Consider the following 15,639-nt stretch of genomic DNA (forward strand, 5'->3'; position numbering starts at 1 on the left):
GCCAATTTGTCTGTTTCTTTTACTACTAGAGCTGGACTCCGCAAGAGAAAATCCCCAAAGAGGCACGAGGTGCTGCAACAACACCACCAAAAGTGGTTGGAGTGGGATGGGAGGGTGCATTCTCCTCAAAATATAACACACAGGTCCAAAAGACCCACCCCTCTGCAGAGCTAGGCCAGCTCTGACACAGCATGGCTCATTAGGACAAAGATGAACATCACAGAGGTCTTTACAGCTTGTATCACAGCAAGAGTTGTGGTGCTCTCTGCATTATGGCACAAGGCCACAACTACCTGTGGGATGCTGGGCAACTCCTTTTCCTATGAGGCATCCTCCTGAGCCACAGGAGGCCATTCAACCAATTAAAGCCAGATCCAAAGAACTTGCTTTTCTCTCCTTGTGTAATGCCTTCTGAAGACCAGCTCAAGCGAGACAATATTTCCTGCCATTTATAAGATTAAGGCTGTCTTGAAAACCACACCTGGCTTCAGTAAGCTGCCCTCACTGCAGTTCTTCGCTGTCTGAGGAAAAAAAACACCAAGTGTTTTATCACTTAAGAGATTTAAAAACAATTGAGACACATTTCATTGGAAAATAAGAGACAAAAGGCACAGACAAAGCTGCTGAGCTGAAACTGCCCCTCTGCTTCCCCTCCCTCCCAATTTAATAACTTCATTGATTTAAATATGGGAGGTGAGGTTCACACAAGGATAATCGCAGCAAGAAACCTACTTGTACTGAGGGAATTTGCTTGCTAGACCTGGTGTCAACCATGCAAACACTTACAGCATGGGACTGCACACGCATACATGCTAATAAACACCCAATGTTCCAACCCTAACGAGTAGGGATCCGTCACAATAGCTCAACTGTCAACATTAGCACAGTGGTAGCAGCTCACAGCAGCAAACACCACTGTGGTCACACAAACAATGAGGATGCAGGTGGAAGCCCAGCAGAGCACCTTACGGCATACAGCCCAAGAGGGTCAGCTTCATTTTGATGCCTCAGTTCAGTTGATTGCACACATGGGTAGAGATTCTAAACATACAAAACTATGCCAAAATGATTATGAAGCACAGGGAAAACCATGCCAGAAGGATCATTAAGTCTGCTTAGGCAAACATTCAAATATATATATATAAAAAAATATATATGATAACTTATTTTGACCCTCCTTTGAATTAGTCTTTGTTGCTACAGAGTCTTCTCATTTTGTTTTCCACAGGATCATGGTGTCTTTTAGTTCAATGAGAAATATATTTTTTGCTCCTACAAATAGTCCCAAGTCTTATTTAAGGCACACAATCCAGTTCCTACATGGAGCACAATACTAGGAACCAGACATATGCCCTAACGTTAGGTGAGTACAGTTCTGTCAAAATCAGTAGATCTGCAGAGGAAGATTCAGAGCCCCTAAACTAGGAACACACTTCTTCAGTGACCATATAGTGAATCTAGATGTAGGAGAGTGAGCATTCCCCATGCCTTTGAGATGCGTGATACCTGTATCAGCCAAGTCCTTCTCAGATATTGCTGACAAACTACAAAGAGGAGCATGGCAGTTCAAAGTTAATCTTTGCAATCTTTGCTGTAACACAGGGATAAAAACGTTTATTGCAGTTTTAAGAACAAGGTGACAAGATGAAAGTAAAAGCTCCAGCAGTTTCAGGTGCTTAGCACATGCAGCTGACCCTTGGTGTCACAGAACTCTGACTGTGTATCAAATGAGCAAAAGCTCCTAATTCCTTCAGCTGCATCCCAGACAAATCAGCATTTCTGCACACCCCAATCCAGCAACTCATGCTGGGCATCAAGTGACAGAAATGTACAAGTGATCTCCTGCAAAAAAGATGGCATAGCCAGCTGCTTCAAGCCAGGAGACCATTGCACTCCACTCTCCTTCTCAGTCGTTTCCACAAAGGCCATCCTTTCTCTTGACTCTGTGAAGCAGGGATGCTGCAGAGGAGTTTCACTGCACTAGGCTGATTCAGAGAATAAATCTGCACAGGGCATGAGGCAAGGATCAGGTGAAGACAGGATGATATGCAAGTAACGACTGTCACACTGCAGATGCATGACAGGACTGCAGCTGCAGTTCCAAATCACAGCCGCAGAGCTTAGCTTTTGAGGATTCAAATTGATACCTACAGTCTGGATTTGTCATGTACCTCCTTATTTAAAAGTAATTTTTAAAAAAGGTCTTCTAACATCTGGACTTGTATCAGTGCTAAAATAGGCACCAGCACCTGCATCTTAAACCCCCTGCATTCGCAGTCTGATTTTCTACCAAAAATAACTGACAGCAATAGCGGGCTGTTGCGATGCGTGCGACTTACACTCAACCCAACAGGTTTGACACGTTTTCTTTGCAGTATAGTAACAGAGAGGCTTGGGTCTCTAAGGCTATTACAGATTTTGGAGAAAAGCAGCCAGTGGGCACAGTGTGTGTGCCTGTAATCCATCCCAGGCTCTCTCTCCTCTCCAAATGCTCCTGCTCTTCATGCTTGTACCCTTTCTCCACCACCTGCTCTTCCTATAGCTATCCCAGCTGCCTGCACTCTGAGTCCTGCTTCACCTTCTTATTTCCCCTACTCAGAGCTTCTCCTGAGCTCTTGCTTTACATTTTACTTCAGCTCCTCCTCACCCTGTTTCAGCCCTCTGAATTTAAATGTGTCGTTTCTCCCCACCTCCTTTCATGTTCTAGGTTCACCTAAGGGAGCAGACTCAGCTGCTGGCTGCCTTCAGTGGCTGTGCTCTTCAGCACAGAGATTAGATTATGCAAAACTTCTCTGCTTTTGTAGCAGACACTCCTAGCAGGTGCTATGCAATTATTAGATGACATATGCTTTCAGAAATTATTTTCAAGTATATTTTGCAACGATCCTTCATTTCGAGACTGCTCTGAAATCCAAAAGGTTATCATGCAGAGATGCAGAACTGTCACAGAAGAGTAGCACCTAGATGTAAGCAGCATGGCCAAGGCTGACTGATATACCTCTCTACATGCACTGGGCTAAGCCTCCCTTGCATCCTAGAGAGACTAGCAGATATTCAGTCAAAGTGCAGCAGCCCTGCAGTCCAACAACAAAACTTCCACGTGCTGATTTCATTACCAGGTAAAATTCTGTACCACAATCCAATGTGAGAAAGGGTTAACTTCGGTATATGCTAATTGCATTTGAGGGCATATACATACATTAGTTGTAAGCTTTGTTTTTGGCATCTCAAAAATTAATCTGTCAAGCTAATGATACTCTGAGGTGGTCTTCACATTTGAAGTGCTGTGGGAAGTACAGCACTGCTAACACCTGCAGCAGGTGGTAATGTTCCCTGTAAGTCAGTGCTGAACCGCTGAGTGTTGGAGTGAAGTCTTGTGGATAATACAGGCAGACTCCAGCCCTTCTTAGCAGTCATTCAGGGGCCTGCAGCTCGCTTCACAGTGGGAGTTTTGGACTTTGCTTCATGGCCATGTTCCAACTCAGGCAATTGCATCTGAACTGAGTGTCCTCTGCTGCTTCTGTTGGATGAGCACATAAGCTCCTCACTATTAAATGGCACTCATTCTCAAGTGAATGTGATACACACTGACATGTCTGATGACAATGAACAGCAACATGTATGTGCAGAAAGTATCAATTACCATCCTGCTCATAAACGTACTGGCAAGATTAAACTAGATAAAGCATGCTGTGTCAATGGGAACAGCACGGAAAGACAACCCTGATGCAGCCAGATCTGCTAAACAAAACTTTCTGCTTAAGAACAAAGCTGCCTGTGCAAGACAGGAGGAAAGAGGTAGGAGAGTCTGCCTGTCCACCCCACAACTGGCAAAAAAGGGGGCTTAAGCTAGGGGACAAAAAGCAATGCTACATTTTAAGGCAAGCAGCATCCACCTCAAAAGACTGAATTTAGACAGAAGATTTATGCCTTTCAGCAGTGTGAAGGTTTGTGGGATGTAATTTTTTTGTTTGTTTGTTTGGCAGAAAGAACATAAAAACTTCATAAACACACTCTAGGTAGTACCAGGCTTCACAAAGTTTCAGATTGGTACATCAGTCACAATAGAAATCTCTTTTCCCCCCTGCCATTTCTCCCCCCTCCCCCATCTTCACAGGCCACCAGTACCGCACTTGGAGACTAGAAGACAAATGGGCAGCTGCTTCTAGAGGCAATTGTGAGGAGACTAAAGATCAACTTGCAGCTGGCACTTCCACCCCCACCTCCCCCTAATACTTCAGTCCACTTGCTGCCAGACAAGGACCATGAGTCAGCTCCTAAACATATTCTCCTTGAAACAATAGCTATAGCTCTCTGCTGCAGCTATACCACTACTCCAGCTCCAAGGGACACGCCACAGTTATGAAAACAAAGGACTGATTTTAACCTACAGCAGCCCAACATTAGAACAGAAAGATATAATAAGCATGCACTAAAGAATACGATGCTAAACCTGTGAGATTAGTAAAGCTAATTTTTACATGAAACAGGCATTAAGTAAGTGATGTAATGAAATTCTGCAGGAGGAGCAAACAGACATGGTTTTGGGGATATATGGTAAAGCAGATGGCTTTTGCATAAACCTTTTCAGCTACAACAGGGTGCAGTTTTATACCGCAGCATTGTATGCTGCAGCGCTAATTAGGGGGCAAAGAAGCCAGTTTAGCCTTTACAAATTAGCTTTATCACAACTGCAGAAGCAGCTCCTTCAATTCCGAGTGACCACCACTCACTGAAACTTCTGCGTTCATAAATGAGCACTGGAGTTCCACATCTCTCAAAGATATTCCCCCTAGAAGAAAAAAACCCTTCCTTTTGCAAGGACAACATTTCAGCTTAGCAGCTAGTGACACCAAACTCAAACTTGAACTTCTCTGCCCCAGGTGCTGTCAGATGATAAAGGATTCAAGGAAGAGGTAAGAAAATGCACTGGAGATTTCTAAGAACTAGATGTGACCACTGAACACTTAAAAGAGCTGTGCACATAGCAAAGGTTAGACATGGAAGAGTCTGTCCTCATGCAAAGCACCCTCAAGAGATCAGCACCCAGAGCATGCCTTACCTGCAAACAGTACATTGATATCCTCTAAAGAGATGTTGCTGGAAGAGCTACAGTGCAAGCTAAAATGTTAGGAAACTGAAGGGAATGCTACCTTTACACTTTTATTTTTACCTAAGAAATGAGCAAAACCAGTTGTCCTATTTAACCTCAGCAGAATTTGTGTTTCTTACAGCTGAGCATTTTCAATCACTTTGAAGAAGTCTCCAACCCAAAATACCAACATGTCTCAAGCCACACCACCCTGCAAGCCAGAAGGCAAGTTGGAGACAGAAGTAAAAGACTACATCACACCATCCATGTTCAAAGAGACAGCACAACTAAAGAGAGGTCTGCTTCTCCTTCTGCACGACCCTGATGTGTTTTGTGGGACTGCGCAACACAAATCCAAAGGTTCTACTGTTAGTGCAGTGCATCAATGCTACCCTCAACAGAAACATGCAGAATGCATACGTTCTGTATAAAAAGATAGCAGACTGTTTATATGTAGCTTTTAAATTATTTTATTTTGTGTAAGCTAAAAGGAAATTTACACACTTAAATCTCAAAAGACCTTGGGCATGCACATCGACCTTTTTTAGAGGTTCTTCTACATAGCTCTCTTTTTTCCATAGGAATTTCCCCAGACATTTACAACCCATAGTTTTTTCTGTATATACAGCCTAAAACCATAGCAATCTATGATTATGTCATTTTACACTGTGCAAAATCAAACAGGAATAGTGGTACAACAGAACATAAAAAATTGTAACAGGTAAATTTCATTGTAAGACATTCATATAGTTTTGGTCCTTCTTTTCCAAATCAAACTGATTAAAAGCAGACAACCTTCTAATGACCCCAAAAAAATCAAGTGTTTAGACAGTGATCCATAACTGGAACAAGGTACAGACAGCATACCTTTCAAAAGACAGAGCTGTACTATTGAAGTTTAAGAACGTAAAATTGATCAGCCAACCAAACTCGGGGAGGGGATAGGGAGAAGAAAAGGAAAACACATCTTAAGCTTGTTAAAATACCAAAGAAATTATTTGGTTTTAAAGAAACAACAATAACTGAAAACCCGCATAGGGACAATGTAACCTTTTGGTTTCTCCCAGCAACACGTATTTTAATATATGCAGGAAAGAAAAAGATGCTCAATGCAATCTGAAAACCTTTAAGGGGGACTTCACTGATTGTGAAGATCAGAGTTTTTATTCTGTGTTTCTAGGATTTTTAATTTTTTTTTTTTAACTTTTTAAAGTTTTGTAAGAAGGACACCACCAGTGTATTTCACAAAGACATAAATGTATACACCCCAGCACAACAAAAAAAGAATAGATCTTCAAAAAGATTTACCCCCAATTATTTACATTTTTCTCTAATATAAATTTAGGACTCCAGTATGTAAATAAATATACATTACTATGTATACCTTTCTAGTGCTGCTTACCAACAAATCATCTGAACTTGATTTTTTTTTAATTAAAGCAAGATTGCTTTTTATGACCCACAGAGGGAAGAAAAAAAATCAATAGAAAATGTCCAATTCACATCACTTTAGTCTACCTTTTCTTGGCAGCTTGTTGAAGGTGTTAATGTGGCTGGGAACATCAACACCTTGGCATGCATGAAAGTTAAGTCAGGAAGGCTAGAAATCACCTTGGCAGCCTCTTCACTGAGATGTTCTTCCTTTTTAGATTTCCTGTTGAGAAGAAAAGAACAAAGTGCATTAATCCAGTACCTGATATCCTTTGGATCACTGAAAAACCCACTAATTGAAGTAATGTTCTGGCAGCTTGTCTCCTATTGACAAGCACTTTTGTAAACTACATGATCATAGTCTAATGTTATAATACCTACCTGCCTACCAACAAAGTGTTAACATAGAAAGTCAGCAAAATGTTCCTGAGTATTGTTACAAAGGAAAAAATTAAGATTTCCTATTCAGATGCTAATTGTGTTATTTATTTGCCCTTTTTTTGAGCAGGCTCCAGCGTTCCATTCTGGGACTAACTCACTTGAAGAAACAATCATGCCCGTATTCTAGGGGTAAGACAAAAGGAGCATTAGCTATAGACTACCTGAATCCAGTATAATCTTTCAAAATAAAATGGAAAAATCTTGAAAGAACATCAAGAAGTTCCTAAACATTTTACAAGAAAAAGAAAGTAACTTATACTTTGTTTACGATATGACTGTACATCATACATCTTTACATAGTGATCCACAACCCCTTAATTCCCCTAGGGCTTATCAGCAGCAAAAGGTAGCTCCCAACTTGTAGCTACTTGCTTTGAAGTGCAGTAGTATGTGCAGCCATAATGACACATAGAGCAGTTTGGGAATCACTGGTGTTTACTTTGCCTTTTGCATTATTCACAAGAATTACTAAGCGCAAATGAATAAAGAGGTCTGAATCCCATGTCACTTGATTCTCACTATTATGCAAGAAAATCACATTTCCTAAGTAAAATGAAGACTGGCTCAGACTGCAACAGAAAACTCCCTTCCCCTGCCCAAACATGCATGCTTCACAGACATCTGGCTTATCTTTGAAGAACGCTGCCTATCACTAGAAATACTCAGGTTTTCCATCAAACATTATTCTGGTTCCAAAAATGCACCTGATACACCCTGTAATGACACTCAAAATTCTAGCTAAACAAGCTTCCCCATCTTTGGGGCAAAATACTGAGTCAAAAAGCTTGAACCAAATAAACTGCCTTTCCCTAGAACATTTCAGAAATTTCTCTTCTACATCTTGCCTTTGTTACAAACTTTAAACCGAGCCCATGAGAGGGTAGTCACCACTCTGATCATGAAGCAGCCATATACTCATATTTTATTTTGTCAGCACCCATCAGGATTGTTTCCTGAAGTGATCAGACATCGGGGAAAAACAAGGTGCTACGTGTTTGCTTCAGCAGCAGTCTCAGAATTTCTTAGCTAGGAGGAGAAGAAAAAAAGATCTGGAGTCAACCTCATCCTTGACATCACTGATCATTGTGTTGACACTGAACTATCACTTTTGTTTGCTACTTGAAATCTCCACTTGATGAAAGATCTCTAGATGAGGCAGCCTAGATACTAAATCTGACTTTCCTTCACTACAATACCAATATTTTCTTTTCTCTGCTGCAGTGGAATTTCATGAGCCACTGACTAGGCAGATTACCAAAACAAAGCTGTGTGCTGGATTTATTGAAGGAATAAGCAGAGAGCCAGTATGTGCCTTCTTCTCTTAACAACTTCACAGTCAGCTCTGTTTGCACTCGAAGGACTATCTCTGAGCTGTTGAAATGTGGTTGTCACCCGCCACTGTGTTATCAGAATCTGGTGCCACTATTAGTAATCACTTACCACAAGCCTCTTAAAGGTACAAACTCCTGGTGATCAAGGACTTACAGCTAACAAAGGAGTGTTTGACAGAGGAAGCCAAAGGAAGAGGGCTGACTCAGATCTGCATTAAAAGGAATTCCTGTAATTGTTAATCAGGCACTGAGATGGAGCTCACACACTCCTTGCTATTTATATGCTTCTTCCTCCTCTGCTCAACTGTGGCATGCCAAAAAATTGCACTGCTGGGTCCCAGAGGCAGTGCTGCATCTTATTTGGTGGTCACAGGCAGGACCTTATCACAGGATAATGCTATTGCTCTTGCTGTACTTGTGGGTCTCTGCAACATCACCACAGAACATGCACACCAGTGAGCACAGTCAGGTGGGAATCTGACCCCTTTACTGAATGCTCCCCTCCTGGCTGGAGGCCCTTTGCAATAATTTATCTACTTCATGTGCTCTGTAAAAAGTATCTATAAAGAAGTACAGGCTAACACACTTAAACAATGATTGCTGTGTAACTATGACCAGGTCACAGCTATAGATATAATCACTTGATAATAAGTCTCAAAACATTTAACATATTTTTAAAAATAATCTCAGTTCAGATAGGGATGAGGCAGACTAAAATCTCCATTCCTCAATGGATAGGGGCAGTTTCCTCAGGAAGATAAAACCGGACACTGCAAGCATCCTTCCAGGGTAACCATCAGCAGCTTGGTATCAAACATCACCAGGGCAAACACTAAAGAATTACTCACTAACTCTCTTAACTTAAAATACAAAGTAGCATCATCACATCAGACTGTTTTTACCCTTATAATGTACCAAATTGCCTAATAACTGTGACTTCTTTTGATAGAGGCAAGAGAAAGAGCAATGTCAGCTGCATTACCTTCAGTCACCACTTTTGCCAAAGATGTTCCCCACTGTCAAGAGACTCTTTTGCTAAACTGTTGTTGTTGGGGGGAGAGGGGAGTGGGCATTACAGAGCTTCTACTCATGCACTCCTAATCGCTAGCTACCATGGCTAACTGAACAGACACCCAAGTGGATTGTCAGTGGCAGCTGCACTACCTTTGTCTGCTTTGAAACCAGAACTTCTGAATACCAAATCATTAAAGGACCCAGCAAAACACAAAACACAGCCCCTGCCTACTCAGGTGTTAAAACTACCTTTTAGAAAACACTGCCCACATCTACCTCTCTTTTTGCACTAGGCTACAGTTCCTACCAAGACAGAAGGGATGTCCTTACCCAAGCAAATAATTTCAATTCCCTCTACCAGTTGGCATGAATTTACCTTTTCAAAGGCATCTTAACGCTGAGCCACAAGAAATTAGCCAGACTGACAGGGAGAAAAGTTGTTGGAAGAAAATTCAGCAAGAAATAGAGAATGCTCTGTTGATGCATCACTGACACTTCACTGCTCTGTTTTGCATTCCAGCCCCTGCAGCATTCAAGTCTTTCAGGAACCTCAGTCATCACATGTTTGCAAAGGGTTTTGTGGATAGCAGCAGCAAGGCCAGGCTCAAACAGCAACAATGAGTTGATAAGAGAAATGCACTTTAAAAATCACTCTGTAATTAAGAGCTAGCCTGCTCAATCCAACACCACCCACAAGGAGTAATTCCAGTTTAAATGAAGGTTTTAGCCATTTCTGGGAAAGGTACCAGTGCTCTGTTTTCCTTCAAAAAGACAGCAGATAAACTTTTGATCTCTGCCAATTCTTTGGAACCAAGCAAGGCTGCACAGTGTCTCTCAGCAGAATGCTGCACCAGAGCCCTGACCTTCAATACCTACTGTTGCCATCAAGGTTTCAGGCTCAAACTGAGGGGAGAGTTTCCTGTCCTCTCCCAGCATTCTCCTTAGACACTGACTTTCCAGCTTCAAGAGGTTGCTTTGCAGGCAAAAGATGAGGCTACTTCAGACAAAGATGACTCTTCATATGGCTGATCAATACTATTTTCACTGAAGTTTAACCTCAACAATCCTGAGTTCAGACAAGTTACAGACAGGCATAGGATAGCTGTAGCACAACTGAAGTTGACACTGGCCACATCTTCCCTAATCAGTTATCATGAATGGCTAACAGGCCATATTTCTATCCTGGCACATGAATGTCTTCCTTGTTGAGCTGGCTGCACCCAGCCACTCATATTTTAAAAGTCTCTGGTTCATTAAGAATTAGAAAAAAACCCAAACCTTACAAAAGAAAAACAATTTTATTAGAAAAAGCTAGCATACTGCAACATACTTGGCATACTGCTGAGATAAGACCATCTCATATCTCTGAAGGTTTCTAGCTGAAAAAACAGAACTTGAAATTTTTAAAATTCAGAGTTGACAAAAACACACAAAATGTATTGAACAGTGAAAACAGTTGCTTTAAAACAGCTAATTCTTACATGTGCCTGAACTTAACTCTGAACACTGAGGTCTCCAGCCTCTTCCTACAGCCCGATGTATTGTTGTAACACAGATCTAGAATATCTTCCTATCAGTAAACAATACTGTCCAGAACAGGGAAAGAACTTTTGACATCTAGATAAAGAGCTTCAGCAGCACAAGTAAGAGCTTTCAAGTGCACTGTGGAAGCATTGGAAAAAAAAAGCCAATCCCCTCATATCAAAAAAACAGCAGTTCAGAAAAAAATTAAGGTCAATATTAATTTAAGCAAAGCAGACTTCCTTGTTCCTTTGTAAAGAAAAACCACACGAGCAAGCAGGGACAAATCTATGAATGGAGCTAAAATAATTAATAAAGATACATTTGAAGTTTGTTTGTCCTGCTGTTTATTTGTGGTTACTTTTAAATTAGACTGAGAATATGTTACAAAAATATTTAAACTGTAACTATGTCTTCTAATTAGTGAAAGTCAAACTTCCCCACTAGAGTATCTTCAGAAAGAGTATATGCATTCCATGGATAGAAAAATAGGCAATCCAAAAGCTGAGATGCAAAAATCAGCACTGAAGTGTGGAGTTCCCTCTACTGGTTTTCCCTTGAAGTTTCATGTCTTGTTGAACTTTTTTATTCAGTGTTCACTTTTAACACTTTCAGTGCAGGAAAACGAGCAAGATAGTTTTCTCAATGAAATAACATAATTTAAAAGAGCTCTTGATTATCACAGCTTTAGTAATTTTAAGAAAGCAACCCATTACCAACTGCTACATTTGCTACAGCTCTTCAGCTGTGCCTCCTCTCCAAGTGCTACACTGCATGGAAACGCATCTAGTTTTAGAGTGCTGAACAAACTAAAGCTCACTTATGAGTAAGAATATGTCACTATCTATTAGTTGCAAAACAACTAATATTTTTTGCATGTTGAGGCATGCACTTCCTCAACAAAATAAACATTTTACATGGTGAAAATCACTCAGTCATACCTTTAACAGGCATACACATTAGTTACTTGTTAGGATGGTCCAGGATCCTACTGCTAAGGTACACATTTAAAAAAAAACCCAAAGAACACAAGCTTATAAATGGAGAGACTATTCTGTACCTGTCAAACTTCAAGGAATACGCTAAAGGCTTTACATAGGTTCTACCTATAAAAAAAAAAAGTACAAAAGACTATCACAAGCTCCATGAAGCAGAAGAGACATCCTAAATCAACCATACACTCATTCCTTAACTTGCAACACCAAAAGGAAACTGATGTTTGATCACTCAAGTTTTGACAGGTGCTAGAAATACATATGAGAAGGGACAAATATTGTAATAATTGTGAAGTCAGTTTAACCATTTTACTTGTGACATTCCATATCTATAAATTACACAGAGGACCCAGGAGAGTCTTCTGTCAAAGCCCTAAAGTCACTGAACTGTGTGGTTCAGTTTAACCTTTCATTCTTAGGAATCCGCTCTGCTCTTTGGAAATTTACTTCTTCTAGTTCAGTCTTTGATTTTAACTTTTCAACTCAGGTCTTGGTGATGGCCATCTTTCAGCTCATGAACTATTTCCTATCTTATTTTAGAGTTACGATAATTTCAAATATGAACTGTAGTACTGTGAATTTTACATTTAAATTTAATTATTACATTTAAATCCTTTTGGTCATTCAAGAACTTCTGACCTAAAGTAACACACCCATTTACTCCTCACATTTCATGCTACCCTTAGACAAAGAAGAAAAAAGTGCATCAAAGAGTATCTACCTTGTGGACGTGCTTGCCTTCTCCACTGTGGACATGAGTCTTGCAAATGCATCAGTCACTCTGCTGCTTGCATTGGAAGTTTCCAGTTTTGAGGTGGTCAATTCATACAACTCAGGGTCCACACCTTATAGTATAAAATTATAATCAGTGATGGTTGGAGGGAAATATAGCCATTATTAGGCACAGAACAACTTGTAAGAGACTGGCTTCTGTAAACATCTGAATCATTTATAATTTCAAGATACATGAAAAGAACATGACAGAACACGTCTCTGTTCCTGGAACACTGTCCTCCCTCCGCACCCTTCTTCAGTAGCTTTTACAGCTGTACTAAACACACACACACATTGGATCAAGTCTGGCATACAAGGTCTCAGTCTAAGAGTAAACAAAACAAATTTGATTAACCTTTTAGAGTAAAACACCTGTAAAAATGTCAGCTGTGTTCAACTGGATTGTTTCAATTACTTCAAATCACCTGTTTGTAATAAGAGAGTGCTGCTTGTTAACAGGGACCAAGTCCTGAACAAGAGATTACACACAACACTGGCATGCATTAGAGTGCATTAGTATCTTGCTTTCCACAACATACTCTGCTAAAAAGAATTTAAGTGAGGAAAAGCAGCTTCTATGATACATACAAGTGGAACGGCATTGAACAAATTACATACTGATATGCATAATGCCACTGAAACTTTTAGTCTATCCTCCTTTTTAATCTTTCAAGTATTTATAAAGCATCGAGTATCTGGATGTTTCAGCCTTGGTTTCCTAGCTTCAGGCATCTTAACTCAGATGCTAAATTTTTACATCATACATGTTACAAATGGATTTCAAATGTTACCAGCAGAAGTAGTTCTGAAAACAATGCAAACAACGTAAACCTGCATACAAAAAAACCAACATAGGTATGGGTGAAATTCTACCTGCTTAATATCAAACATTATATCTTGGTAGCAAGTAGCCCTAGAATTTCCAGATATTGAGTAGGCTTTCTTTAGAAAGTCTCAAGGAATTAGAATTATCAACATAAATTGAGATGATAGACTATTGCAATACATTTTGTTGCTCAGAAGCATTTTAAATTGCTGATATTCCTCTAGCTAGTTTCAGCTATTTTATGTCTCATGGTTTTAAATGAAGTGGACATATGCGTCATTAAAAATTACAAATTTTTTTTCAAAAACAGCATAGAATTTTTTGTCCAGAAGCATCATGTTTTATAGACACCTGTGTTCTAAACAAGTGAAACACTAGTGCCAGCTGGTGTGAATGACACAGAGGCATTTCATAGTATTGCAGAACAAACGCTGCAAATACTTGGACACGATGGTCCCATACAGGTACCCAATATAAAAACAGCATTTCTGATCTGTTGTGCTGATGCTTTTACCCAGTTTACTCGCCTGGATCAAGACACTTTCAAAAGTATTCATGAAATACTAAAAGATTACTAAATTTAAAAAAATGCCTGTGCCTATAGTCTTGCCTTTTCCACTCAGTAACTGCAGTACTTTGTGAACTAACAGATGAGGTTAATAACCATCATACCTGCTTTGCATGGACCCTCACTGAGCAGCGTGCCTTGACTATTCCTCAGTTGTGCACAAGTTTAAGTACCTTTTCATTGTTAGGAAACTAAGCCAACCCAAAAAAGTAAAAATAAGAAAATCATCTGGTTAAGCTGCAGGAGCTGAAAATTTGCTCCATTTAATGAGTTGATTAGAAGCTAATCAGTTCCAACCTGGATTTTTTAAGTCTGGATTTTCCAAGTTTATTTCACCCAATTTAATGCAAAACAGCAACATATATGCTGTCCTGAGACCAGTATACCAAAACTTTAAGTAGTGTCAGATGTTTACAGAACTTGGAAATAGGAAAAAACCCAGCTACTCCATAAAATATCCACTTTCAAACAGGAAGAGGAAGACTTGAAGAAATACACTTTGACTTGCAGAAGCCTGCGAAATCCCATTAAGGTACAAATTGTAAAACTATTAGAACCAAGGAGTCCTTTGACATGCAACTCTGAAACAAATGCTAAATGCAACCTTGTAAGTTACATCGTTTAAATATTCACATTTACAGTCTTGAATTCATTTTCATTGTAGTGCGATGTCACTGCTCAGCTTACTGTTCTTTAGGCACCTCTTACTCAGCTATATTTATGTTAAACTATCAACATGCAAAATAAAGCAATACAGTAAATCTGTGGGAACATACTAGAAATGAGTTAACTCCCTGTTTGTGATGTAGAATGCAAATTTTCATAGAAAGTGATTTTGACTACTGATGAAATCAAACTTAGAAGAATACACTGTAGATCTGTCCTACATAAAATTAAGGTCTTCAGAGAAAGAGCAAACTTCTATTAGTGATAAAAGTTTCTTCTTTAAGCCCAAAGATTTAAAAATTTGTCTTTCAATTGTTTTAGTTATTTTTTAAGAGTTGCATATTCTTCATTTTACTCAAATGATTAGAGATTACTTAAGGGAAGCAGTGCAAAACCTTAATGAGATATTGAAGGGAAGTTAGCCAACCAAACCCCACACAAAGCTCCTAAACACACACACACAAACACACGAGCTGCAAGCCAAGAAACAAATGACTTTCCCAGAAACAAGTCAGGAGGAAAGAAAAGCCAAAACAAACAAAAAAAACCCCAAAACAAAACAAAAAGGCACTATAGGGCATACCAGGGACAGTTACAGGGCATACCTGTAACTTGATGAAATAACAACATGAAACAAACAATGCAATAAAAGGCTAAGAGAGCATCCCTCCAGTAATCACTTCAAGTGTGCACAGTGTGAAGACACAAGAATGTACCCGACTGCAGGAGCAGTACATGCCCTGGGTACTGATGACTTCTGTGTTAATAGACTTGCACACACTTACAAAAGAATCTGTAAGACTGAAGTACCTTGAATTTGCTACCTATGGCTTTCACAACAAAGCTGCCATCTTTTATCTGATAATGACATTTCTCAAGGGTGGGGAGAAAAAAAAAAAAAAGACATTTGGAATGTGATGCCTCAAAATTGCCTTCAACGATCACATTACAAAATGGAAAAAGCAGGTTTTTTAAGAACA

General features: G+C 39.7%; 1 protein-coding gene across 5 annotated transcripts in view; it reads right to left on the minus strand.

Moving 5' to 3' along the window:
* Positions 1-5,546: 5,546 nt before the first annotated feature.
* The window catches only part of AFTPH (aftiphilin), a 48,264-nt gene continuing 38,171 nt past the window's right edge, over positions 5,547-15,639 (minus strand). For 4 of the 5 annotated variants that reach the window (XM_051613822.1, XM_051613821.1, XM_051613820.1 and 1 more), the window contains 2 exons: positions 12,547-12,670; positions 5,547-6,746 (listed from right to left, as the gene is read on the minus strand). In XM_051613822.1, the coding sequence (XP_051469782.1) occupies positions 6,602-6,746; positions 12,547-12,670 (269 nt within the window). In that variant the 3' untranslated portion in view covers positions 5,547-6,601. Of the gene's footprint in view, positions 6,747-12,545; positions 12,671-15,639 lie in introns of those variants that run through there. The other variant, XM_051613823.1, reaches the window with a different exon arrangement.

This window comes from Apus apus, chromosome 3 (genome assembly GCF_020740795.1).
Source record: "Apus apus isolate bApuApu2 chromosome 3, bApuApu2.pri.cur, whole genome shotgun sequence".
Taxonomy (NCBI): Eukaryota; Metazoa; Chordata; class Aves; order Apodiformes; family Apodidae; genus Apus; species Apus apus.